Here is a 27,648-nt window from a genome sequence, read left to right on the forward strand (position 1 = left end):
ACTTTGGGGACGCCTCCAGGGGTAAATGCGTCTGAATGTGTATCAAATTTAACCAATGGTGAGGCTTAACGACAAAGACAGGGTGACGCGGGAGCCAGGAAGTATATCGCTATCTGAAATATTGCCAAAGACGGCGTTACAGGGACGCAGGAAGTATGACAAGAGAGACGCAGCGTCTCATTCCCTTCTCAGGGAACAACAGTTACATACTTAATCCGAGACGTTTTCATGTGTCACAACTATGCATAAAAGCATTTTGGAATGAATCAACATTCGCATACAGAAGATATAAGCATTTAAAGTGAACCGTTTAAAACGTGTGCTTAAAAAGTCTAGAATTTTTATAATATTATCCTACACTACACAGGGAATAATATGGATTTTTTTTTTCCAGAAAACGTCTTGCATAAAATAGATTCAAGCACTTTCAATGACCTGTATCTATGTATGTATATTTTCAAAAACTTCCCAGGGTCTTGAATCCCCCCCCCCCCCCAGATTCACAAACTTTCAAGGACTTGTGGGAACCCTGCAATTTGTACGTATATTACGAGGTGGCTAATTCGTATGACCACATTTATACGTTTTTGTAAAATTTGCTTTCAACTTCTCTGTTTCCTTGTTTTCTTATAACAATCATACGCTATTGTATGATTTACTTTGTAAAAAGTCATACAAATTCGTACACATTCCTGTGAGATGGGGCTGCGAGATTTCTTTGTTTATTGTTTCTATAGTGGTTTGCTATGTTTGCACCAAAATAATGACATGAGTTTATCTGCTATAGTAACTATGGCACTTTCCTGCAATTGAATATTCATTATTTATCAACAAAAAGCAACAGTAGTTCTTAATGACGGGTTGTCGTCACTTGACATCATTTACGAAGTTGGTAATGCTGCAGCGTGCGTGTGCAGCTGAGTGTCAGTAATCGTGCACGTCTCGTCATCCTCACTTCTTCCTACACCTGCATCAGAGTTCTCGAACGAGTCTCCGCCAAGGTCCGCCAACTTAATGTAGCCCTTACTTCCGGAGCGATCCAGCCTGGGACAGCTAAACCTCCGTGATCTGTCGTCCTGACACCCGGAGCTCAGATCCGAAAGGGCGTTTAGGGACAGATGTGACCCTGTCACCCTCGTCGCAGGGGCGGGAGGTGACAGCTGGCGTTGCCCTAAAGTAGCCACAGTCTGTCTCTCGTTCAGTTCGGATTCCTGGGAAACTGAGAGTCCTGTCCTTGACACTTCTGCTCTGGTTTCCACGGCGGTGCTGATAAACGGGACGCAACTCCTGCGTCGCGCTGTTTGAGGTTCCCTCTCGTCTCTCTCCTGCATATCGCAGTTGTTGAGTTTAATGACAGGTAACGTGAACGCGTTAACAGACGACGTGACTATGGAACGAGTCTCCCACTGTTTTGGCGTGCCGCACGGTTCCTCGCCCCCACTCTGGCCTCTGTATATACTATATACCGTATCCGTAAAGGACGGCCTCTTGGCAAATAAGCTGTACTTCCTGGCACACGATGGGCGTCTGAAATTGCCTCCTTTACCTGAGACGGAGCCTCGAGCCGTCCCCGCGCATGAAGATTTGGCCTCTGCATTTTTGGACTGCACGTAGCTGATGAGGCCATTGAAGGGTGGGCAGTCTTTGGCACGAAGGCTGTGAATGTCTATGACGGTCGAGTAAATGTCCCTTAGATTGATGATCTTCGTCTTTTTATCACGATCCTCGTGCAGAACGGCATTAGCGCAGATGAAGAGGAAGATTCCTATGCCCATCACCAGAGGTCCAAACACTTTCAGATTTTCAGAGTACAAATAACTGGCGAATAGCTTTTTAAAGAAGCCGAGCGACTGTGCACTGGGTGAAGTCGAATTTGTGCCATCCGTGTGGTTCAGTTCACTCAACACCAAAAACTTTCTATTGCTCGTGGCGTTTGAAGTTCTGGAGGTCTGTTTCAGTGCCTGCATCTCTCTGAAGAGTTTCTCTGGGTATTTTGGGTTTTCCTTGGGCCAGTATCCCAATACCGCCATGGAGATGCCCACCAGTAAGATGAGAATTCCCACCAGAGCCACCAGGCCGGAGAAGGAGCATAGTTTTACTTTTCCCTTTACAACGACCACGTCAGTCTTGCGCTTTTTCTGGGCTTTTCTCTTTTTCTTGTTTTCCGCCCGGTTCTTGGATCGGAGAGAGTCCTGGCGCCGTGAAATCCTCAGGAGACCGCCTGTAGCTATCATCGTGCCTATTGGATGATGTGCCTGTCAGTCATCCTGTGGGCAAAGAAAAGAAAGAACAAATGAATGAAAACATAAAACTATTGAAAACCTTTCAACTTTTTTCAAGTCAAACCCTCAACGAGAGAAAACAAAGATCTCATCTCATTTTAGAAACAGCAAAATTCGATAATTTAGTAAATCTCCATTCTGTCTTTGAAGTTTTGAAAAAGCAAAATTATATTGAATTATTTAATTAAGTTCAAACATTTCATTAAATCTAACACAAAATATGTGTAAAAACCAACCCATTCTCATGAAATGCGTATAAATAGCACGCAGTTAAAAATTGTGCAATACATACGCAACAATTCCAATTTTGTGTGCATACGATACGCCAGTCCTTCACGTTCACTTATACGGCACAAGTTTTTTTGTGTGTGTAATTTTATTTATTGGTTTCTCTTTTGTTTTCTGTTTTTTAAACCATTGTTGCTTGGAGTTGGGGTTAGAATTGGGGTTTGGGTTAGGATGTCATTTTATTTAACAACAACAAATTTATGTTTAAATCTTTACACTTTAATATAAGATTTTATTAAGTATATTACATTTATTATAAATTTGTGATAAAGAACCACATACTATTTATTTGTGTTCTTATTTAAATCTACAATTTGTAACTTTCACCGCTAGAGCTGTCACAAAACATGCTTAATGATGTTGTTAAAGAGCGTAAAATGATAGGAGTTTTAGTCTTCACCGTCAATGTTTACAGAAATTGGTCTGACGAGACTCACAAATCATGTTCATGGATGACGTAATTACATAAAGTTTATTTATGCTTACTTATACAGTGTTGCACGTGACATCAATGCGATGCAAAAGTATTGTTTTTTGAAAGTTGTCCTTTGATTGGTTGAATGTACAGGATTTCTGGGAAAGGTAGGTGTGCATTCTATAACAAAAAAGCCGAAAAGTATGCGAGGTTCACGGCATAAAGTCTTTAAAGACGTCTAATGCTGCATTGAAACCAGCCACGGTAGAGACGTTAAAGGTGCATTGTGTAAATTTTAGCAGCATCTAGTGGTGAGGTTGCGAATTCCAACCAACAGCTCAGTCCACTGCTCACCCCTCGCTTTTGAAACACATAGAGAAGCTACGGTAGCCACCAGAGGACAAACATGTCATTGTCGGAGACAGCTTAGTAAAAAAAGTTTGTCCGTTAAGGGCTTCTGTAGAAACATGGCGGCACAAAATGGCGACTTCCATGTAAGGGGACCCTCTGTGTATGTAGATAAAAGTCTCATTCTAAGGTAATAAACACTTAACGGTTCATTATGAAAGGTCTTTTTCACCACTGATAATATAGTTTTGTATATTATTTTGCATTTCTGTCAAGAGATCCTTCTAAAAAGTACACATTGCACCTTTAAGCGTGAGTGATTTCAATGTTAAGTCAATGTGAAGACGCGTTGACGCGCGTCTGGAGGTCTTGTAGCGCGAATGAGGCGTTTAGCGCGGCGGGGTAGACAAGAATTTGACGCCTCAAATGCGGCTTGTGTGAACCCACAGTAATGGGGCATACACACCAAACGCGAGTTCAACAATTTGCGCGAGTAGATTACATACAAAGTCAATGCAAAGACGCGATCAGACGCGTCCTCGCATGGGGCGGTACAGTTGCCGAGAAAACACGAGCTATTCGCCTCAAACGTGCCTTTACGCAAGTTGAAAATATTCAACTCAAGCGAAAAATTCACATGACACAAAGTTAAATCCCGGGAGTAATCTAGAGCGAGCAACTTGGTGTGTACGTAGCAAAAGAGTTTTGCTTAAGGCAATTAGTTTGTCATTATTGTTATAAACTTCAGAGACGTTTGTGAATGAATGACTTATTGGTTGCACACCGATCTGTTATTGAGGAGACATTTCCTCAGTCCTAAACATGTAAACGTGTTTTTGATATTTGGATAATTTTATCTGTCATGTAAATTACTGATATAAAAGCGAGTATTCTGTGGGGACTCTCACTGTATTTCATCTGTGTGTCTCTCTAATGCCTCAGCAGCATCAGTCTGCACTTCTAACCCCTCATTTACAGGTTCCAGAAGCGCCGCTTCCCTAAATATAGGTGCCTAGTCTATTTCTGACACACACGCCGCATTGAAACCGCACTTCAAATACAAGATTCAGATCAAAATAAACACTCAGATTCCAGATCGTACAGTATTTTACACCACTAAGGAAGCCAGAAATGGACAACCAGAACACTGTAAAAAATTTCTGTAGAAATTAAAGTATTACTGGCAACTAGCTGCCAGTAATTTAATGTAGATTATACGTTTATGTTATTTACTGGCAACAGTTTGTTAAATGCTAAATTTTCAGTTTTTATCTTCTACATTAAGTTACTGGCAACCAGCTGCATAATTACAGCAAATTTTTACAGTGAAGTTCATCCTCTCAGTTGAAAAACATCCGGTGTTAAAGCTTGACTTTTAATTGTATTAACTTTCAACAAAGTAGGACATAGCAATACAATTAAACCGGACAACACAAAACCTTTTAGCCAACTTAACCATGTTAGAACTCCAACAAATCACTCCAAGAACAATCACAAGAAATCAAGAAAACATGTGTAAACATCTGAAAACATCCGTAGTGAAAAATCCAGCTAAAACCAGCATAATGGTTTATGCTGGTCCTCCCAGCCTGACAAAGCTGGTCATGCTGGTGGGCCAGCTGGTATTCCAGCATGACCAGCAAGTCCAGCTAGACCAGCTTAAAATGTGACCAAAACACACCTAGACCAGCTTGCTACACCAGCAAAACCAGCTTCCTACACCAGCAAAACCAGCTAAAACCAAGCTGGGGACCAGCTAAAACCAGCTCACCAGCTTATGCTGGTCTTAGCTGGATTTTTCAGTAGGTTTGTCCCATTTCACCTTTAATATTATTTTCATTTGTAACAACCCCACCGTAGAGGACAATATGCCCAGCTGCACTACTTCCTGAACTTCAGCCAGCTCCTTGTTTCCTGTCTGCCATTATAGGACAAACTGATAAATCCAGGTGTGTCTGATTATTGTTGTTGTGATTACTGAGGTCAGGCACACCTGGATTAATCAGTTTGTCCAATAATGGCAGACAGGAAACAAGGAGCTGGCTGAAGTTCAGGAAGTAGTGCAGCTGGGCATAAAGCCTATTGGATATGAACAAAACCATCTTTAACTTAGCTAGACTAAACTTCTTGTCTTCCTGGTAGGAATGTTCATTTTTTTCCTGACTGACAACTGCAGCTTGTTAACTAAACATTAACCGTTAACTGATAAGATTTTAATATTAAATTGTCATTGAGTAAAAATATAGTTGATGGTTGTCTGTGACCCGGTAAAAACAAACATGTAATTTAATTTGAATGTGCAAACAGCAGCATTTATACATTATTAAATTTCCACACAACATTATCATTGAGCAAACGCGATCAGTCCAGAGGATTAATATTAAAAGAGGGCAGATTGTTTCTTTTTCATCTACCATAATGGCCAAGCAAGACACATTTCAAAAAGTTTTCCTTTTGCTTCTTCTTTCTCTGTTTCATCAGGGTCTAGGACAGCATGCGAGACAGAGATGGACCGCATCATCTTGCCCCCACATGTGTGTCTCCGTGCAGCTTCCAAATACTCAAGCACGGACAAATATGCAGCACAAATGATTTCTCAGACAAATGATTACTTTACCAGACCCTCATGGCAGCAATAGCTCACACAATTTATAGGCCATTCATAATAAATAAAGGATAAAAAGTGGTGAAATGTCTTTAGGCATGCGCGTTAACAAATATTTGTATCTTTTAACTAATAATAATAATCAGCCATAAATTCTTACCTTCGGTTAACAGTTAACCGGTCAATATGAACATCCATGGCCTACCCTACAGAACACGACTTCACCATACAGCTAGGCACTACATCCGTCATTTCGACCAAAACAGGCAGAAATCGTGATGTAGCCTTTGATGACCAGCTGACCTTCACTGATGAAATCGCAAGGACAACTCGGTCATGCAGATTTGCATTACACAATATCTGGAACATCAGGCCTTATCTGACTGAACACATGTCACATCCCTCCTCATCATCATACCTTTAATCCCTCTTACACATCACTAAAGGACACAAAATCCTTCTCTCGTTCATTCACCTTCACTATTCCTCACTAGTGAAATTATCTTTTTAAACTCTGTCCAGTAACAGGCTCATCCCTCACGACATTCATAAATCATCTAAAAACACATATTTTCCATGAATACTTTACAGGAACATGTGGAATGCTCTTCCCCCTTTAAAATCCTCAAATATTTCTTTTTTCCCTAAACAGATGTTGTCTCTGGGTATAGCACGTCTCATATTATTGCCTCCCTAGACAGTCACTGTTATCCAAACTAAGCGTCTGTTAAATGCCTAAATGTAGGACCATACGTGCCATTTTTTCCAGACACTTCCTGGACAGAATTTCAGGTCGGCCACATACATCATCAAGGTTCTTACGTCATTTAAAAACATTACATAATTAACATTTATTTATGTAACCATATATTTGGTTTTCCAATGGTAGAATACCGAAGGTTTATAGCTCCCTACTTAATATCTCTGAGGACGCAGCCCAAATCCTGGCCAGGACACGTTAGGGAAAAACGGCGAATGCTAAATGTGTGTAATGTAATTCCTGTAGTTCATATGCACCTTTAACCCAAAAACACAAATCTTATTATAAATTTAAAGTGAATAAGGGATTACAGAAGCAAACTGCATAATTCACCTCTCTGATAGTTAAATATTCAATTAGCCAAATATGCATCACACATGTTGATGTTTGCATAAATAATTCACGTGATGAAAACTCTTCGGCTAAACCATCATGACACACAGTCAGTGGAAATGTCGGAGTCTATAAATGACAGGTGGATGAAGGTTTAAAAGCTATGAGTCAGACCCCCTTTAGAGAACATCAATGAGTCGCAGCAGATCAGATAACTTCATAGACGCTTTCAAACAACCAAATCATTCACTTTAATTATGAGAACTTTTGGTAGTAAAGTGTTTTTGTTTAGTAAAACAGCACTTCATCAGACCTCCTTTGTTCAAATCTAATGCTTTCTCTTCAAATAATGAAAAGATTCAAGCTTTAATAAACAAAGGATAAACAAATGTCACAGCTTCTTAAGGTCTTGTGATCTTTACAGCATAATCTTCTCCTCATCCCACAGTATGTGAGGTGGAACAACCAATCCACAAACCCACACATACAGGTCATCCACATGGCTTTAATACTGGAGTCAGACAAATCAAACAATCACCTCAACCCATCTGAGAAACCTTTATAAGCATAACCTCTCACAACACACTGCTATCATCACACTGTCTGTATAAACCATCTGAGTTTATCTGTTAATCCAGTGGTGAAGCGCTAACTCTTCAATCAGTAATTCACAACTGTTTCTTTCATTACAGGTTGTAGATAGAAATGAATATGGCTATGAAACTACGGCTGCGTTCCGGACAACTCAGATTTAGGATATTTCCCACCTTAAATCCGGAAATAACAAGGTGATTTATTCTTATTTATTTGTACGACCATATTTGTATGTTTTTGTACGAATTGCTCTGGCCCTGTGATGTTGGGATCAGGGGTGGGGTTTTATTATTGTTTTTTTCTAATCGTAAATTTTTGTACGATTCACGTCGCACTAATTCATACAAACAAGCCAACTTTGAGATCAAATATCCTAATCTGAGTGATCTGGAACATAAGCATAAGAATCAGGGTCCAGTATGAAAGTGAATAATACATTACATTACTTTAAAAAGGTCAAACTAAAACATACTTAATTTTAAAAAACGACTCGTGCCAACCTGACATTTACAAAAATACTCTTGAGACCTTTTAGTTAAGATCTACCTTTATTATATAGGTCATTCCTAAGGTATGCCAAAGAGATATAATTCACAAATCAAAATGATTATAATGTAAAACAGTTTAAAAAGCAACTATGGTCCAATTTACGATTTTACATTTCCTTTGGTGTGTAAGTGTGTATTAGTTCATGTTAACGATATGCAAAAGGTACAAACCCCAAAGTAAACAATGACGCAAGTTATCATTTCCAATGTAAATCTCTTTTCTTGGACTACAACAAACACACAGATTGTAGGCAACAGTTTACTTCCTGGGCCAGTTGACACAGACACGGTGGTCATTATCATAATTCCTCCCGCTTGGACTAACATCCTGTAATTTAACCCCAGTCAGCATTGCATTGTGAGCGAATCTTTCAAACATGGTAAGGAGCGTCACATTTCCAGGTGACATCAAAGATATTCAGGCCAATCACAATGTACAAATCGATGAGTTTTGTACAAAATCAGAGCATTGAAAAAGGCAGGGATATCACACATAAACATTGTGACAACTAGCCCCGGTCCCTTAAACACGAAGTTGTGCTGATGTAAGTAAATTCCAGTTTAAAGATGACTATTAAATGTTTTTCTTTGCTTTAGCTATTCTCTGGTAGATGAAAGAAAATAAACATCAATATTATAATATCTGTCATGTAATAATTCATAAACTGGATATAACCCAGCTATCAGAGAAAAGGTATATGGACATTCCTTGAACATTTCCAACATTCCCAAAAATGTTTTGCCAACATTAAGTGTCCAAGAATGTTTCTTGGTTGTCTGAACACTAGAGTAATGTTTTAATGTTCACACTATATATAAAACAACCGAATTTCTATATTTACTTTGTTGCTTGTTATGTACATAAAAACGTGATTTTAACACACAAAGTTAATGCAACCACGGAAAACTAGTAAACTATAGAGTCAAGAGGCCAACTAAAACAAACACTGATCACCATAATGGTGACTTAAAATGAAACAAAACAAAAACATCTAAACTTAATACGTGAATTGTTTTTTCTACAGCAATATTTTTTAAAAAACATTCAGAAATAACAAATAATGTTGTGTAACAGTTTGAAAATAATAAAATGCAATGTTTCTATATCATTTACATAACAAGCAAAAAGTAAATATAGAAAACATTTGTTTAATTATTTTGTGAACATTAAAACGTTTAAAAATGATAGAATGTAACATTTCTCTAACGTTCAGACAACCACACTTTTTATGTTGGCATAATGTTTTTTGGGAACGTTCAAGGAACTTTTCTCTGTTAGCTGGATAAGCGTATTTTTGGGCGTTTATATTCTGTTAATAAATCCTTTTGTCTGTAACGTTAGTCGTCGTCAATATTAATACTACGGTAGATTAAAATCAATCTCGTTTCATTGCGTTAATCTGAACTAATACAGTTAAACACGCGCATGCACGCACGCGAACCAAAGATGAACGCAACACGTGCACACAATAAACTACACACATCACCAAAATCTATAGATTACTTAAAAAAAAAACATTATAATGGGATATATACGAGTCACAAACACAGATCTGATATGCACACAAAAAATCATTGAAAATAAATGGATGATAAAACAACATCACAATAAATCACATCAAACAGACTTCAAAGACAAATTACCGGTTGTTTCTCACACGTTTGTTTTCATGTTATGCTACTTTCAGATGAAACGCGTCTGCAATATCACACAACAAAAAGATTCAAGTTCTTAAGTAAAGAGGAGAACACGCGACACATAGTACAAAAAGATTTTGGTTTGGCTCACAGAATGAAATGAAGCTCCATCAGTCTGATCCATGAATCTGACCTCGAACCATCATTATCAGCTGATTATTTCCTGCTATTTCTCCTGTTGAGCTTGAAACTACAACATCTGCTCACATCTTCTTCTCACTGAGGACTCACATCAGTCTCGTGTCTCGCTCCGCCTCCGTGATGCTGGAAACGTCCATGAGCGCCATTGGATGCCTCGCTTCACATCACAACATCAGCACTACTCCTGTGCGCCGTTCACACTGACTTCAGCTATATATATATATTTTTTTATAAAATTTAAAAAGCATGCAACAATAAAAACTTTTAAACGTAGTATGCTATATTGATGAATAATTTAAGTTTATGCATTTGGTAGACACTTTCATCCGAAGTGATTTAAAGGGGTCATATAATGAGATTTTTAAAAATTTAAAATAAGTCTTTGGTGTCCTCAAAGTGCATATATGTGAAGTTTTAGCTCAAAATACACCACAAAAATTATTATAGCATCTTAAAAGTGCCACTTTGTAGGTTTGAGCAAAAATGTGCAATTTTGGGTGTGTTCTTTAAAATGCAAATGAGCTGATGAAATGCAAACACTGATTGCAATGATGGTGGTTTGTTGAAAATGGAATTGTGCTGTCAATTATTTTTTCTCTCCTTTTCTTCTTGCACTAAATGGCAGTGCTGTGGTATTGTAATTATTGTAAATGACAAAAATTTGTAGAAAATGGTTTACAAAAAAAGTTACTGGGTGATTTTTTTTACATTTTCTAGGTTGATAGAAGCACTTGGGACACAACCATAGCACTTAAACATGGAAAAAGTCCAATTTTCATGCTATGAGCCCTTTTAAGTGCATTTAAGCTACACGTTTATAAGTATTTTCTTGTATTTTTTAAAATATAAAATGCTTTGCAGTTCACCAGTTCAGAAATGCACACATACATATTACTCAAATTATTAATGCCATATAGGCTATACTGTGAATTTGTATACACTTGTTAAGAAATTATATTTAAACATAAATAATTCAATACTATTCTGAAGAGGAAATTGTTTGTACAACTGTCTCCCCACTGATTTCCACACATCCATCAATCCATCCATGATATTTTACCTAAACATCATCAATACATATGAATAGACATTTTTGAAAGGACTGCAAAATTTAGACAACAAAAATCATAAATGTCATTTATTTTCCCTGATATATATTTATCATATTGATATATATTGTATACTTGGTGGGTATCAAAATGAAAGAAAGAAAAAAAATGTAATCCTCTGTAGTTCTCAGGAGTTGTTGACATGTTTTAAAATATTGGCATGTATAGGCAAAAAACTCAGTGATTAAAATATTATAAGGTTGGATATGATGACTTGCACACCTTACTTAGAAATCAAACCCAAAACATATCATGAAATAATTTACTTTCATATAAAAACACTATTTGACTAGTAGTATCATAATAAAAACAAAACTTCATAATAAATCAAATAAATCAAAACTTTTCATAAATTTAAAGGAGATCATCTTTTGACAGTAAGAGAAAAAGACCAAAAGTACAGAGTGCCCCTATCTAACTATACTAAAGAGTTTATTCCCTGCTCACCCAATATGCTAAAATAAACCAATAGTCCACTTTATAAAACATTAACATGTTGATGCAAATAATTATACTTACTAATAATAATTATCTCCACAAAGAAACTTAGGCTGCAGGCTGTATGTTGTTGCCAAGCAACCAGAATATTAAAATAGAACGAAGAGTCACAGGTGTGCATCTAAATCACTTTACAATGGCTTTGTACGTGGCTCATCCAATCAGCATTTAACGTCAGAACTATCTGTTTTATAATGTGCAGTACATCAGAGCAGATAGTTTCCCATAATGCACTGTGCTGGACATGACCTTGCGTTTCCATTCTGAGCACAGCCAATGAGTCAAGAAGATATTAACATTCCAGCTGTAGTCAGATTTTGTTTCTGGCTCATTTATAACAATGAAAATGGAAAGTTAAGATAAAGGCTTTGCTTAGTGGGATATAGGGTTTTAGTAAGGCATTTTTGTTAAAACTATTTCTATTTCATAATTAAACTAAGGCCTAGTCCTGGCTTAAGCTAATGCCTGTTCGGAAACCACCCCTTGGTGTTAAATGTAACTTTGCTTATGTTTAGTAATACTGAATATAGGAAATTGTGTGGCTAACACTGCTCGACAGAGTGCATATTGTCTTACAAAATAGAAAAGTACAGTAAAATAAACTGGACTGAGATTTCTGTCTTCTTGTTGGATCTTGTTGACTGGTGAGCAAACTGCATGCAAATGTCAACCTTACCATGAAAATATAAGTTTTACCTAATTGTTTATGACTTTATTATTATTATTATATGTCAATATTTGATGGCTGAAATACCCATGTAAACATTTTTTTAAATCATTAGTTAAACATAGCTATGAGAATTGTCACATATAGAGGAATGTCACATCCATAATGCTGTTTTCCTTATAAATGTACACATGAGAATATACAACTTTTTTGTTCTTTGAAAAGTCATCCAATAGATAGTTCAATATTATATATTAATGTTTGACTGAAAATGTCACATCCATAACACTAGAATCACTCTGGCGCAGTCAAGAGGCAACCTTTCAATCTCTGTCGTGAAGCCAACCATTATGGTGATCAGTGTTTGCATTAAATCAGCTCATTTGCATTTTGAAAGGAAACACCCCAAAAATGGCACATTTTTGCTCCCACCTACACATGCTTTAACATATTTTTTACAGTCTATAAGTGCTGTACAAGAAGAAGAAAATCACATTAAAAAGGCACATTTAGAAAAAAGCAACACTCAAACAAAATCTTTAACCATCTACTGTTTACTCCAGACTGTCTTCACTGGTTTTTATCATAAAGACACTTTCAATGCTACAGAGACAAACCAAACCAGAACTTTTGCTTATATCCGTGCACTAAATGACAAGCTCACAAACTTGATCTTCGGTTGCACTTTATCAGTTCATATTTTCTGTATCCATATTACAGATGCAGTGCGTCATTCAGACAATGTTTAAGCAATTTAAGATCCTTTTTATTTTCACATATCCCAATTTCACACATTGCATTTGTTGCTACATCCCTGTTGGAGGTAGTAATTTACAAAAGTAACAAGTTACAAAATATATCAGTCATCACAATTCAAGTAACATAAGGTACACATAAATAAGATACAGCATGACACTTAAGCTGATGATGTAAAAACAACTGAGGTACTTTCAGCCAACATCGCGACTAGGCTCTTCTGATTTTGACAAGTGGTTGATGTCCTCAGAGCAACATTTTGTTGACCCTGGGACAACATTTCAATCAACCAATCAGATTTCAGAAATAAGTTTACAGTTTGTTTTGAGTTTAGGCTTACAACCAGGATTAGCTGTATCTAGACCATTGTTTTTCACTTATCATGTCCCTCTGATATTTAGGGTTTGGTTATGGTTAGGGTTGGGGTTTGGGGTGGGTTTTGGTTTTATTTAGAAAAATGTTGTCCTTGGGTCAACACAATATTTCAGTCATAAAAAACACCCGCAAGGCCTGACAGAGATCAAGCCTCAGCCAAGTAAGGAAAAGTAACGCAAAAGTAACACAAAAGTAACTTAAAAGTAACGTAAGTATTACTTTCCATGAAAAGTAACTAAGTAACGCAATTAGTTACTTTTTTGGGGAGTAACTTAATATTGTAATGCATTACTTTTAAAAGTAACTTTCTCCAACACTTCCCACCACCAACACCACTGGCAAAAAGATTACGTGAGCTGTCCAACTTTAGATGCCAATCATGTGCCTATAAAACAAAGGGACATCAATTAAAACAGACAGAGAAAGCTTTGCAGTCAAGATTTAGGATTCAAAGATGCTTATCCATGTCATGGTGAAATGTCATTCGTTCTTCTATTGGTATGTGTTTTTTTTTAAACATCTATGAGAGTCTGGAGCTATGATGAACCTGGATCTTCTCAGACTTGACGTCACACTTCTCATGTTCCTAGTCCTGATTGGACGTCCTGAGAATTTGTCTCTGCTTATTAGCATATCCACTGTGGCTGTCTTTACTCATCTCACAGTGTGTGTTTGACCTTCAGTGCTGCCAAAGCAATAAATGCCGCTGTCAACGTGCCAGAAAACACAAACTGGCGTCGGAAACATTTTCCAAGTCAAACCAAGTCTCTGCAGTGTTTCCCACAGGATTTTGAGAGACTGTGGTGGTGATGACGTCACCCGCTAATTAGCATATATGTGACGTCATCATGTTGTGTTTGCGTTTGATCTAGTGTTGGCACCTGAAATATGTTTCACTTCTACTCTTTGATCTGTATCTGTATTTGATCTGTATTATATACCAAATTATATTTTAAGCCGAATTAAGCTGTTTTAAATAGTGAAATTAAAAATGTAAATGGGAATCATGAAAATTCTATTTGTGGGGGCCAGTGTTGATTCTGTGGTGGGCCACCACAAATAAATCAATGTATGGGAAACACTGCTCTGTACCTGAACAGCAGGGTTGTGCATCATATGAACTTTTCTGTAGCTCAGCTTTCTGATGTCAGGTTTTATTTCCTAAAAAGATTTAGTGACAAGTCTTGCATTCTTATACTGAAGTCAATGGTCTGTGGGCATGACATCTGAGGCTGAGACTAGAGAACTACAATCAGTTGTACTGTAAAAACTGTAATATAAATAAATCAAGTAGTGACCCAGATGTAAAACCAACAACAGGTTTTTTTCTAGATGCTCAACAGGAACACAGGGAACAGCAGTACATGTAAAGGAGTTCAACAGATGATATTTACTGTGTGTGTGTTTTTAGTAGCCTGATGTGAAGGCACCATCGTTCTCGTCGGTTTGAAGTTCAGCTAAAACCTGGACTGTGTGCTGAAAATGAGACGTGGGACTCCAGCCGGTCCCTTCACGTCTCTCTGCTGACATTTGTAAATGTGCTCAGCGGGTGAAAGCGCTCCACACCTGTTCCTCCTAATTAAGTTCACATATTGAAGCGTCTGGAAGTTAGATTCCATTATTCTTTTCTATCTGGGGCGATCTAGGATCAGCTGGTAATCTTGTACTACATTACCGCCGTCTCGGTGTACTTTACTCGGTCAAAGTTAGAGTTTTAAAGAAACTGGTTCTGTATTAGAAAAAAAATTACCCAGAATGCAATAGCCGCTATTTAACTATAGACCCGATATAGTCCGGCTATGAGTGACCCGCTTTCTAGGCAAAATAAACTTGGATTTGGTTATATCTAGTTTTATGCCAAAGTAACTTAAGTGAGGTGATATTCCATCATGTAAGCAAAGACAACATGATTACATGATTCATTTTATTTTTTTAATTTCATTTATTTTTGGCCTATGGTTAGACATCTATTGACGGTTTCAGCAGTAACAACATAAACAAGCGGCTTTCGTGGTCAACACGTAACTTCCGATAAACTCGACTAAGTATAAATAACAACAAAATCCTTTTAAAAGTAGTTTATTTATATAACAAGCAAAATAAACAACACGTAGATTACCTAGGAAACCAAAACATTTGTTATTTTTGACAAGGTATTTGTTTAACAGTTCAGTTTAGCAACTAGTCAGACCATTAAAAAAACTGAAACCGGAAGTAAAGTTCCGACCGGAAGCGTAATCGCGTCACGGCACGTGCATTCGATGAAACGGTCTATAAAAATTTTCACTGCCTGAATTTTGCCTCGTTTTAGTCTACATGTCTGGGCTGTTTGGACGGCTTTTAGACGCAAAAAGTATGATTGTTACTTGTGAGATTGTATCTGCCTTGTTAATAAAACAAAACATTTACATTCAGTTGTATTAAATTTCAGTGTGCAACTGATGTTGAAGAGAGATCAAACACTAATGTCAAAAACAAATCAAATATGCAAATCAAACTGAAAACATTGTTTTGATACAAAATCTAAATATTGACATACAAATTAAGTTATCTCTGCTGAAAAAAACAATAGAGACCATGACAGAAACTCTAATGGTTTCCATGAAATCCAGTATAATTTCGGTTTAATATTTTTTTTGCAGGGATGGCATGTTGATCAAGTCTTGACTAATATTTGACGTCAAGCTGATAACAAATTACACGCTGGGGTATATGTAGCCTATAAATGTCTTTGGATTAAACTCGCCATTACAATGCTATAGGTTGTTGCAGGTGGTTGCTATGGTGGATGTGGTGTTGCTGGTGTTTCCATGAACATCACAGAGCAGCAGTCAGGAAAAGACTTTACACTGAACCTCCAGAGCCTGAAATTTTAATTAAACACATTGAAATAGAGTTCAGAACGATTTAATTATTTACCTGTTCAGCCTCTGAGAAGCCCAGATTTTCTAGGACACAAGAACGCACACACACGCATGCATGCACGCACACACACACGCACACACACACACACACACACGCACACACACACACACACACACGCACGCACACAGACAGTTATCAGATAATGTAATTCTTGCAGGTTTTGTCCAGACAAATATCATCTTGTCCAGCAGACATCATTTAGCCTACAAAAGCAGACACAGACAAGCATGACTTACAAAAGAAGAACAAGACAGACCGTGATACTGTTGAGGTGATAGAGATAATTATCTTTTTGAAATTAAAACTGACAGGCAGACATTCTTAAATAAAATGAAAAATAAACACATAAATGACAATAAAATCACACTTCACATATTGATCTTGATATTTTTGCCTTAAAATGTGATGCCAATGCGTTAGGGTAGCACAATATATCATGGGTTGTTGTTATGGTTTCTGGGTTGCTCTTTAGTGATTTTCATCCATTAAATCAGTGGCTTTCAACCTTTTGGAGCTTAAAGTCCTATCATACATCTCCTATAATGGCATGCAGACATTTTCAGTTCACGAGAAACTTTTTAAGGAAGCTGTAAACTTTCCTAAACTGTAACAAGCTTAAAAGATGCCAGAATGTACCTGACTGAATCCAGATACCTGCATATTTACATCTGATGATAAAACTATGAAACTCATGCGTATGAATCCTCTTTCACTAAATAAAGAAAAGCTTTTTGCATGATATGTGACTGACATGCTGGAAGATTTGCTATAAGCAGTTATGCACTTATGTGTGGTTTTATTACACTCTTAAAAATAAAGGTGCCTAAAACGTACTTCACAGCGATGCCATAGAAGAACCATTGTTGGTTCCTCAAAGAACCATAAAGTCAGATTCAGGTTCTTTAAAGAAACATTTATTTCATACAGTACCATCTAAAAAACCTTCAAGCTTTTGTGAAACAACCTCCACATTAGATGTTTAAGTTCCCATAACACAAACTGTTTCTGCTCATCTCATGTTCATCTTGAGTACCTATAGAGTAGTATTACATCCTTCATGAAGAGTCTTTATTTGATCAGATTTATAAAAAACAGATCAGCTCAAGTGATTGTTTCCGGAAAAGCATGAATTCCCAAAGGCGTCCAGCGGGAGAAGTGAGTCACAAGAAAGCAACACACAGAAAACATTATCCCACTATCTCTGGATAACTTATGATTCACTATAATGTTCATATCGTTTACATTATATGCACTTACAACATTTGATGCATGTGATGTCTGTGACTTCTGCTCGAAGGAACGATGCTAATGAGCGTCCTCGCTCTCACTCTGATTGATGTATGGGAAGTGCCCATAAGAGGAATATGGGGTCACTGTTACGTAATGGGTACCTATGTTAAAAAAAACTTTCTGAAACTTGTAGGAAAGAGGAGGTGTGAGTTTGGCCCAGAAATAAAAAATTTTTTGCATGAGGATTACAACTCTTTAACGGTATTAATAGGTCAGAATACATGAAATAGGATTAACCCCCCTTTAAAGGTTCTTTATAAAAGTGTTCAACCAATAATGGTTCTTCTATGAGCACCTTTAAATTTAAGCGTGTGCATGTTGAGCAATATGCTATTTAATTGCTTGAAATATTTTACAGTTTTGCTACACAAACACAAACCTGTTTGTAAATGTGCAAGACTTCAGGTTAGATGAGAGACGCTTCAATGTACTGTGCCCATATATCTCTGACTGCATCCATACAGCAAGTAGAGCAGGAGGACACGTGAGACAAAAGTTTGGATAGATGAGACATAGATGAGATGTTACAGGAACTCTTCTGGGTCACACGCTTGTGTTGTAGCTCAATTCAAGCTACAAAAGTTTGGGAACTCAGACACATAATGCGAATGAATTTACTGAATGAAAAGGTTAACGGTCTCTTTACATGATTAAAGCTCAACCAGTGTTTGTTCTTATAGTCTGCAACCTAAAGCATCTGTCACATTTATTTCTGCCATAGCAACCACCTAGAAATGCCCTAGCAACCAGCTCTTCTCATGTTCCACAGAATGAGGTCATCTGGGTTTTCCATCGACATGAGGGCGGGTAAACAATGACAGAACTGTGTTTTTCTGTAAACGAACACATTACAGATGCAGCTGTCGCTGTGGTGAATTCAGGAGATCTGACATAAGAGAAGAGGACAGTTTGTGCATTCAAGGGCAAATGGAGATGTAGATCTGTCAGACCCAGAGGTACATGAGCAAATATCCAGCCTGTCATCTCAGATTTAATTCAGAATGCTCACTGGCGGTTCACAGGAGGATGTCACCATGGCAACACCTTTATGCAGGTTCTCATCACATGTTTATTGAGAGAGAGAGAGACGATGAAACGAGCACTAGGTTTTGATGTAATATTGCAGGACAGCACCACATCAGGTCCAAAATATCAGCAACTGACTTAGAATACTCAACAATTTCATTTTGAGTTTTACAAGTGATGTTCAGTCTGACAGCATGCAAACTTGATGTGTCTCTGATCTGAAACTCTATACATATATACTAGAAGTCCTGAAGTGATTTCCAATTATGTGTGTAAAATCCCTCACTTTCTGCTGAAAGTGTACAAAAGTACAGTCTGATCGGGTCAATAATGCAGATGCTACGTAGCAACTTTAGTCCACGATAACAAATCAACATTTCTGAAGGATTATGTAAAGATATAATGACTATACAACAATTAAAACAGTCAGAGTTTATTGTAATGAAAGAGTATGGACAGTGTGAGGTGAATTAATGGCCAAATAGGGGTCAGTGCCCGAAAATGCAGACAATGCAGTGAGACTTTCAAACAACGCGGTAGTTCTGTCACCTACAGACTTCATGTAAAAATCTTTATAGCATTTCTCTGTTTATGCTTCACTTAATGCGTCAGTGAATATAAGACTCTTAATTAGCCCTGGCCTGCCTCTGCCATGTTTTTCACGTGAGCGCACACAACCGGAGATGTTGGCCCGTCTTGACGCAGTGATTCACAGGGCAGGGGCATGGACTGCATGGTCAACTCGCCAAACATTTTCAAATTAATTTGCTAGATCCATTGCACGATAAATGAAAATGCAATCCCATGTGTCCTGCCCATAAATGTATTTAGGAAAATTACATTTAAATGATTTTTGATACAGTTTTCGCTTGACCGTGTTAATATCTAATCTAATCAGTTCAGGTAATACATTTTATTTTGCAACTTAAAGGCGGAGTCCACGATGTTTGAAAGCCAATGTTGATATTTGAAATCACCTAAACAAACACGCCCCTACCAAGGTTATTATAGTTTTGCTTTTTCAAATTAGTTTTTATTTTAGTATCGTTTTCAATTTTGCTTTAAATTTAAGTTTAGTTTTAGTTAGTTTCATGAATGGTTTTGTTAGTTTTAGTTTAGTTTTTATTTTGCAAACACATTTCTATTTAGTTTTTATTTTATTTAGTTTCAGTTATAGTTTTAGTAATTATAGTTTAGCAGCTAACAGCAGCTAGACTGTCTGACATATTTATTAGTTCACTGAGGTTGCTGTCAGCCTCAGCTAACCTCACATGCATAAAGCACCATCTACAAGTAAAGACTCCTTAAAAGTTTGTAAACATTGCAACGTCTCCGGGTGGGCGGGGATTAGTTGGAGACAAAAAGAGGCGCGGACGCAATGCTGACAAGCTTAAGCCAGGACGTTTAGGAGGGATTTATTAAACATAGATGCAGAAGAAGGTTCGGAACTGTCTGAATATGTAAAGTTACTGACTCTGCGTGACAGCTATTTTTGTAAGTTAACTCTGTAACAGTTAGTTCTTGTATCTTGTTCTCACTGGAAACATTTTAACCAGGTTTTGGATATTTCCTACATATGAAGTATTTTCGGCTGGTTTGGGGAATTTTGTCAAGGCTTATTGTCTAATGTAACCTATCGCTGGGCTAACTATGATTAGCAATGGGGTTTATTTTAAGAGATCATTCAAAGGATGGCACACACATCTATCGCTGTATGTTTGTTTAACATTTAAGCTAGCTAGTGCATTGACGGTTGACTTATCATCACCTTTAAAACAGAAACTTTCTGATTTGTACTAGATAAGACCAACACACCAATACATATGCATAGATTAATTTACCTGATATGAAGTGTGCACTGCAAACACGAGAATTATTTGCGATCGTTTCTGTCCATTCGACCACAATTGTCTTCTTTATTTCTGTGAAGGAATGTCTGCCGGGATCCGGTAAAACTTTAGTTTTGAACCAAAAGTGCTATTACTTATATTTTGGCAGCCAAAAACACAAGACGACGACATTTTAAAGTCAAAACCTCAAACTTTTTGTGCGCCTGCTGATTTCTTATGTTTTGCCTCCAGCTAGAGCGGTGACGTCACAGTGACGTAGACGATTAAGGGGTCTATTATAAAGCCTGTTCAGATTTTCCGCCACGGGATGAGAGCTTATTAATTACGAAAACGAATACTTATTTTTGATAATTATTATTTTATTTCAGTTAGTTTTACAATAACTGTTGCTCGTTTAGTTTAGTTTTAGTTTTTCATTTATTATGAATTTTTTATTTTATTTCAGTTAACGAAAATGTTTTTTAGCTGATAGTTTTAGTCTTAGTTTCAGTTTTCGTTTACGAAAATAACCTTGGCCCCTACACTGAAAAAAATGGACTTAGTGGGTCTTTGAATTTAAATAAAATAAACATGTATATGCAACACAAAATATTTATATTCCTTGTGTAAACATAATTTAATTGATTAGGATTCAAATGTTTTGTTTGAATGTAAAATGAACACATTATTCTCACATTGATTAAAATTGATTGAATTGAATACTTAAAGCAATAAAATTGCGTTTGGACACAAAACGGCACCTCCTGAGCAGCAGGGGCAGTATAGCTCAATGAGAAGGACATCGATTGCCATAAAAGAAGAATAAAGATCGTTTGTTTTGAGCGCCAAAATGAAGACTCAGCAGCAGTCAGTCAGTCAGAAGAACTCTCTCAGACGGACACCACGTTATTAAAGTAAGTTCTATTATTTATTTATGTTCGCTTCATACGTGATATATCTTCACTAGATAGACTATTTTTGTTTACAATATGTAGCCATTGCAATGACTTGTAGTAAATATTAGTTTGGAGGAGGTTGGTGGAGTAAGTTAACAGTCAGTCAAGCTCATAAAGAAAAACACAGCGTTTTAAAAATGTCAGCTGTTTAACGTTATTTCACGTTTGGTAGTTTTATCCGAGTTGAAAACTGTCAGCTTTGAGTTGACTTTTGAGGCACTTTTTACTCAGCTGTTCTATGGAAACGTATCAGGACAAATAAAACGCTAACCAAAAGTTATTCTGTCCAGAGTAACGTTATCCATGTAAGTAATTTACCAGATGATATCAATTGACTAAATTAATAATGACATTGCGTATGAAACAAACGGTCTGCTTAATCAGATGAACAGACCCGCGTCAGTTATTCATGACTTCGCTACGCCACGAGACACGAGCAACACTTGATTCTATTAGAAAAAGCTTTTTTAAATGTCTCGCGTGACGTCTGGTATATTCACTGAAAAAAACCCGCTTTGAAGTGCCACACCTTAAAGCTGACGTTTTCAGAAGAGAACCGTGTTTTAAGATCTCATTTTGTCCAACATTGCGTCCTATGACAGATATAATACTTATTTCATTATTGCTCTGTGTATGTGTGACCTTCATCATTTGAGGTTATGTGTTGATTTCTCATCTGAATATTTCCTCTTATAGGTACATCATCCTTGCATGCGCTACACACTCAAAAGCATTGGTAAGTAATTTCTTTCACTTTTGTACTGCTGTTAGGAGCTATATCTTATTTTTGTAACTAATATACAATTATTATTCTTTTACTCGCAGTACTCAAATATACAATGGTTGGTTAATTTGTTTTCAGATAAATGCTGAATTTAAAAGAATCACTACTGTCTAATGTTCCTGTGTCACCTGGACCTCCAATCCAAAAACCTGACGAAACTCTTCTATCAGAAAGGATGACAGCTAGCAAAAAGACTTCAAACAATTAATGATCAAATGACAGAAGTAAGTAATATAGATTCATAGACATAAAAATGTGTAAACATTGTTGGAAGTACAGAACGTCTTTTGGCACACAGGTCATTAAAATACCTGGGAAGATTTAAAGGGATACTTCACCCAAAAATAAAAATTCTCATCACTTACTCCCTATCATGTTGTTACAAACCTGTATAAATGTCTTTGTTCTGATGAACACTAAGGAAGATATTTTGAGGAATGTTTGTAACCAAACCAATCATAAGCCCCATTCACTTCCATAGTGGGGAAAAATAATACTATTGAAGTGAATGGGGCTCATGAACAGTTTGGTTGCAAACATTTCTCAAAATAAATATCTTCCTTCATGTTTATCAGAACAAAGACATTTATACAGGTCTGTAACAACATGAGAGTGAGAAAATGAAAGAATTCACTTTTGATGTGATTGTCAGGTATGGTAGCACACACTCGAAACATGGCCTCTTTATTTAACTCATTCCAGTGTAGTGAACACTAGGGATGCTCCGATCAGGATTTTTGCAGCCGATTCGATCACCGATTTGTAATCTTCGTGATTGGCCGATACCGATTCTGATTTTTTTAAAGCTGATATGCAAGCTCTTTGATGACTGTAACTGTTACATTTTTTCTAGATAAAATAATAATACGGATGTTGCCTGTGTTATATTACTTGCAGTAATTAGGTATATTATTGTTTTAATAGTGACTCAAATAAATAAGCACAACAAATATTTATTCTGCATAGAGAAATTTAATATGGCTTTAAAAAGGCTTATGTCTCCTAAAAGTACTGAAAATAAAACACTTCACAGACTTTACTGTATTAATTAAATATACACGCATTCGTATGAAGTATAAAAGTTCTTTAGTCAAGAGCAGAGAGTGATTTTATTGAGAGATGAATTAGGTTACTGCAGCTTTAAGACGTGAGAGAGAGATCGCTCTGTTCACGTGCACTGATGACAGGCTGCTGTGTGTGTGGGCGGCGGCTGAACGCAGACAAGCAGCTGTGAGGAAAATAAAAGTTTAAACGCTCAAAACTTTAAGACACATGCAAATAAGAAACTGTTGGCATGAGGATGCAATTGTCCGTGATAGATATGTGTTGTATACGCTGTTTGATGGGGATGTGAAGACGCCTCGCGCTGTTGACCGGAGCACGTCCTCATAGAAAATACGCATATCTCTGTAAAGGCAAAGAGAGACATACAAATCTGCACGCCGCACATGAGCAAAGGGTTTTAAAAATGCTTGTGCTACGTAAAAAATGTCTTTAATTGCAGCCACATTCAGGATCCTTTTGATGACAAAAGTAAACAGAAAGATCGGTTTATGAGATCGGCAGATTTAGCAAGCACCGATTGAGTCATTTAATGCCATTATCGGCCGATCGATCGGAGTAGGGCTGAAACGATTCATCGAGTTACTCGATTTACTCGATTCAAAAAATTCCTCGAGGCAAAAATTCTGCCTCGAAGCCTCGTTAAATTCCTATGACGCGCACTACACGCGCCGAGATCTGATTCACACGGACCGTTGTTCAATGTTCAGGAAGCACATCATTGCGCGTGGTACAGTTTGAATTTAGTTGGCGCGATGGCGGAGCGAATATGTCCATAAACGGCAGAGAGAGACTGTCTAAAGTTTGGGATCATTACATTATCATTACATTCAGCATCTGAACTAAAAACATCCACTGCTGTTTCACCAAGCGTCGATGAAACAAGGTAACATAGCTTCCGCTGATTTTAATCCCATACTGTGTTTGCGATGTCGTTATGCGGTTTGACTAGATATGATGTTTAGCTTTGATGTTTTTAAGTAGTAAACGTATTCACGTTCAATTGCAGGACAGTATAGATTAAAAAAGAACCCCTTGACACACACGCATGCACTACAGGTGTGTGTACCAAAAAACGGCACCACAGTGCAATCATATATGGGCAACTTGTAATCTGACATATTTTGTTCAATAATAATAATCTCTGTCTTATTGGAGTTTAGCATAAGGAAGTTATTCTCTCTCACGCGAGTCAGACTGATCGCGCAATGCATCACATATGCTTAAACTTTTATGTAGCCACGCAACAATAATTTTAGCTGCATGCATTCACTGTATACAGCGGGAGGTGATGTTGTGATTTTTCGAACGGATTCTTAACCTAAAATGCACCGCAATGCAAGTGATGCAAACCAAATGCAGCGTTCTATTGAAAAGTAATGTATGTATTTCTGCAGTACCAAAATGCAATGAAGCAACTGAACGTCTGACTGGGGTGTCACTCTTCATCACGCACAGAACGCGTGCACACACACAAACACAAGTGCACGTGCGCGCAATCGCGCATACACACAGGTTGTTACCATAGCAAATAGGCTCACCCCAGAAATGATATATTATATGTTAAAAGCCTAATGGTAAATGCTGCAGGTGTAGAAATGTACATAAACCAGATATTTACTTTGATGTCAGGGCTAGATTACAGCATGAAACCTGTTGTGCATATTAATAAATTAAAGTGTTTAATTGTTGGCACTGGCACTTATAAACACTAAATGGGTAAAAAATTGAAATAAATAGGCTTATTTCTTGGAGCCAAATACCTCTTTTTTTTTAGAAATAAAAGCCAAATGCTTGAACATTTTACAGCCAAGTCATTTTCGTTATGCATTATTTGTTTTGGTTGTTTAAAAACACAAAAAAATTATCCGATTACTCGATTAATCGATCGTTTCAGTGCTAGATTAATCGATTACAAAAAGAATCGATAGCTGCAGCCCTAGATCGGAGCATCCCTTGTGAACACACACACACACACACCCAGAGCAGTGGACAGTGCAGCTGCCTTGCTTTGTAACCCATGTATTTGTTACCAATTGTAACATGCTGTGGCAATGCACATGGGTCTGTATACTTACATTTATATTTGTTTGCATTGTACTAATTTCCAATGACACTTTTATTGTAACAGTAACCTTTTTTCTGTTTCTTTAACTACATTTGTTTGTTTTGTACAGGGCATGGATGAAGTCAGCATCAGTGAGGTCATTTGAAGACACCAATGTTGGGATTTGTGCTCTCAAACAACATGCTGCTTGTGATGAAGAAGAGGATATTTGTATAGTCCTGGAAGCCATGAAGGTGTTGCAACATCGTGTTTGAGCTGATGTATGCCTTAATCCTGAGCTATCCTGATCTCCGCTTTATTTTTGAGGAAATCCAAACTTCATTGAGAGTAACTTTAACGAACAGTTTCTTTCAGTGAAAGGATCAGAAAGACTGTGCTGCTCATTTTTGAATTTTTTATCTGTTTTAAGTGTTTTCTATTATTAATACATTAACAGTTTGCTGCTCAGAGTCGATTTTGGAAATGGTTGTTGTATTTTGTTTTTGTTGAATCTTTGATTTAACAGTTTATAAATGCTGTAGCTCTGACTTTCTGAAGGAGTGATATTTTCCAGTTTGTAAATCCATTTTATAAATAATAGTACTTACTGTTTTGCATGTCTCTTTGGAATGCAGTGTTTGTGCTTTAGCACGTCTAAATCTACTGTGATAGTAACTATTTTAAACATTTGGGTCAGTTTCACAGATGGGGCTTTTCCTAGTCCCAGACTTTTGCAATGCCATATATCAGTGCTATTGTTTTGTCGGTAACACTTTACAATAAGGTTCATTAGTTAACATTAGTTAACTACATTAATTAATGTGAACTAATAATCAACTGCACTTATACAGCATTTATTCATCTTTGTTAATGTTAATTTCAACAATTACTAATACTTTTATTAAAATTTTGTTAATGTTAGTTAATGCACTGTGAACTAACATGAACAAGCAAATAAAGCTTTATTTATATTAACTAACATTAACAAAGATTAATAAATACTGTAACAAATGTATTGCTCATGGTTTGTTCATGTTAGTTAATACATTAACTAATATTAACTAATGAACCTTATTGTAAAGTGTTACCGTTTTGTCTAAAGATGTACTCCAGTGTTGTTTTTGTAAGGTAGGTTTGTTTGTAAACTTTATTTTATTAAAAATATCCTAATATAACTAGGGCCTAGTCATGGATTAATCTACAACCTGTTTGGGAAATTGCCCCTTTATGTATGTACTGCATGTGCTGATTGTTGTAATAGTTATTGACTGTTAATGAATTAATGTGTAATGATGTAATTGAATTGATGATCTGAAAGCAGTGGTTTGCCTCAATATCACTAAACATTTGTACAAAACTCTTTGCTTTTTATGCCAATGCAAATGTATTTTTAAAAAAATAAATAACATTTGGATAATTATGGATGATTATTCTGGTGCCAGAGACATAATGAAATTGCTTTAGAGTTACATAATCCCATAATATAAGCATTAAAAAAGCATGTTGGAATTAGAGATGAAAATCTAGTCCCCTTACATAATAAAATTACTTAAACATTACAAAATAAATGTGTTATAGTAAAGAGAAATAGCACTTTGAGTCAATATATTTCTATTAGACTACTTAAAGTAATTAAAATGTTTTGGTCTGACACATAAAAATTAATTTGAGAAAATTATTTTGGTTTTAAACAATCGGATCATGTGGGACCGATGTACACATTAAAATTACGTAAATTGAAAGGATTTTTTTTTTCAGTGTACCCCAATAGAATCTGGACCTTCTGTTGATAGACTCGCCCCACACATACGCAACCCGGCAAGGATGTCGGTTAGTAGACATGCTCCCTCCTGCTGATTGGCTATAAGTGTGTTTTGGTAGTCGGCCCGTCTCCTTTTCCAAAGCGTTTTTTCAAACATCGTAGACTCCGCCTTTAAAAACTGCATTAAAAATGCTTTTAAAACAAGACTGTAGAAAATGGCAAATGTAAATTAAATGATTCAAATAAATTTTAATTTTGCACAAAACATTGCACATATGGAAATGTACATTTAAATAAAGAAAAGCATCGCCATATTGCATATTACATTCTAAATTGAAAATTGCTACCAATTTGCTTCCATACTTTAACTCTTTCCCCGCCATTGACGAGATATCTCTTCAATGAAGAGAAAACGCTTCCCCGCCGCTGACGAGTATTTCCGTCTTTCCGCAATACCGCTATTATCCACCAGGTGGCGCCCTTCCGCAACTTTTTAAACCCGGAAGTATTGCCCTAGGGCAAACAGCTGCATGTCCGTGTCTGTTTTAAA

General features: G+C 36.8%; 2 protein-coding genes and 2 long non-coding RNA genes across 4 annotated transcripts in view; 1 reads left to right on the top strand and 3 right to left on the bottom strand.

The window, feature by feature from the left end:
- The window catches only part of LOC129443216 (E3 ubiquitin/ISG15 ligase TRIM25-like), a 112,980-nt gene that overhangs the window by 74,822 nt on the left and 10,510 nt on the right, over positions 1 to 27,648 (bottom strand). The window lies entirely within an intron of this gene.
- Positions 289 to 10,214, bottom strand: LOC129443219 (transmembrane protein 200C). Its single transcript, XM_055203690.2, has 2 exons — positions 9,963 to 10,214; positions 289 to 2,267 (listed from the first exon to the last, which is right to left on the bottom strand). Exon 2 carries the CDS (start codon positions 2,232 to 2,234, stop codon positions 882 to 884), a length of 1,353 nt encoding a protein of 450 aa, XP_055059665.2. The 5' UTR covers positions 2,235 to 2,267; positions 9,963 to 10,214; the 3' UTR covers positions 289 to 881.
- Positions 13,759 to 16,411, bottom strand: LOC129443236 (uncharacterized). Its single transcript, XR_012368240.1, has 3 exons — positions 16,337 to 16,411; positions 14,510 to 14,578; positions 13,759 to 14,123 (listed from the first exon to the last, which is right to left on the bottom strand). It is a non-coding gene; the product is annotated as an uncharacterized lncRNA (long non-coding RNA).
- Positions 21,095 to 26,753, top strand: LOC129429393 (uncharacterized). The gene is made up of 4 exons (XR_012368225.1): positions 21,095 to 21,401; positions 22,140 to 22,179; positions 22,306 to 22,451; positions 25,467 to 26,753. It is a non-coding gene; the product is annotated as an uncharacterized lncRNA (long non-coding RNA).

This window comes from Misgurnus anguillicaudatus, unplaced genomic scaffold (assembly GCF_027580225.2).
Source record: "Misgurnus anguillicaudatus unplaced genomic scaffold, ASM2758022v2 HiC_scaffold_26, whole genome shotgun sequence".
NCBI classification, from domain to species: Eukaryota; Metazoa; Chordata; class Actinopteri; order Cypriniformes; family Cobitidae; genus Misgurnus; species Misgurnus anguillicaudatus.

Coding starts and splice junctions, on each gene's coding strand:
- LOC129443219 (XM_055203690.2), bottom strand. CDS start 2,234: ATGATAGCTACAGGCGGTCTCCTGAGGATTTCACGGCGCCAGGACTCT.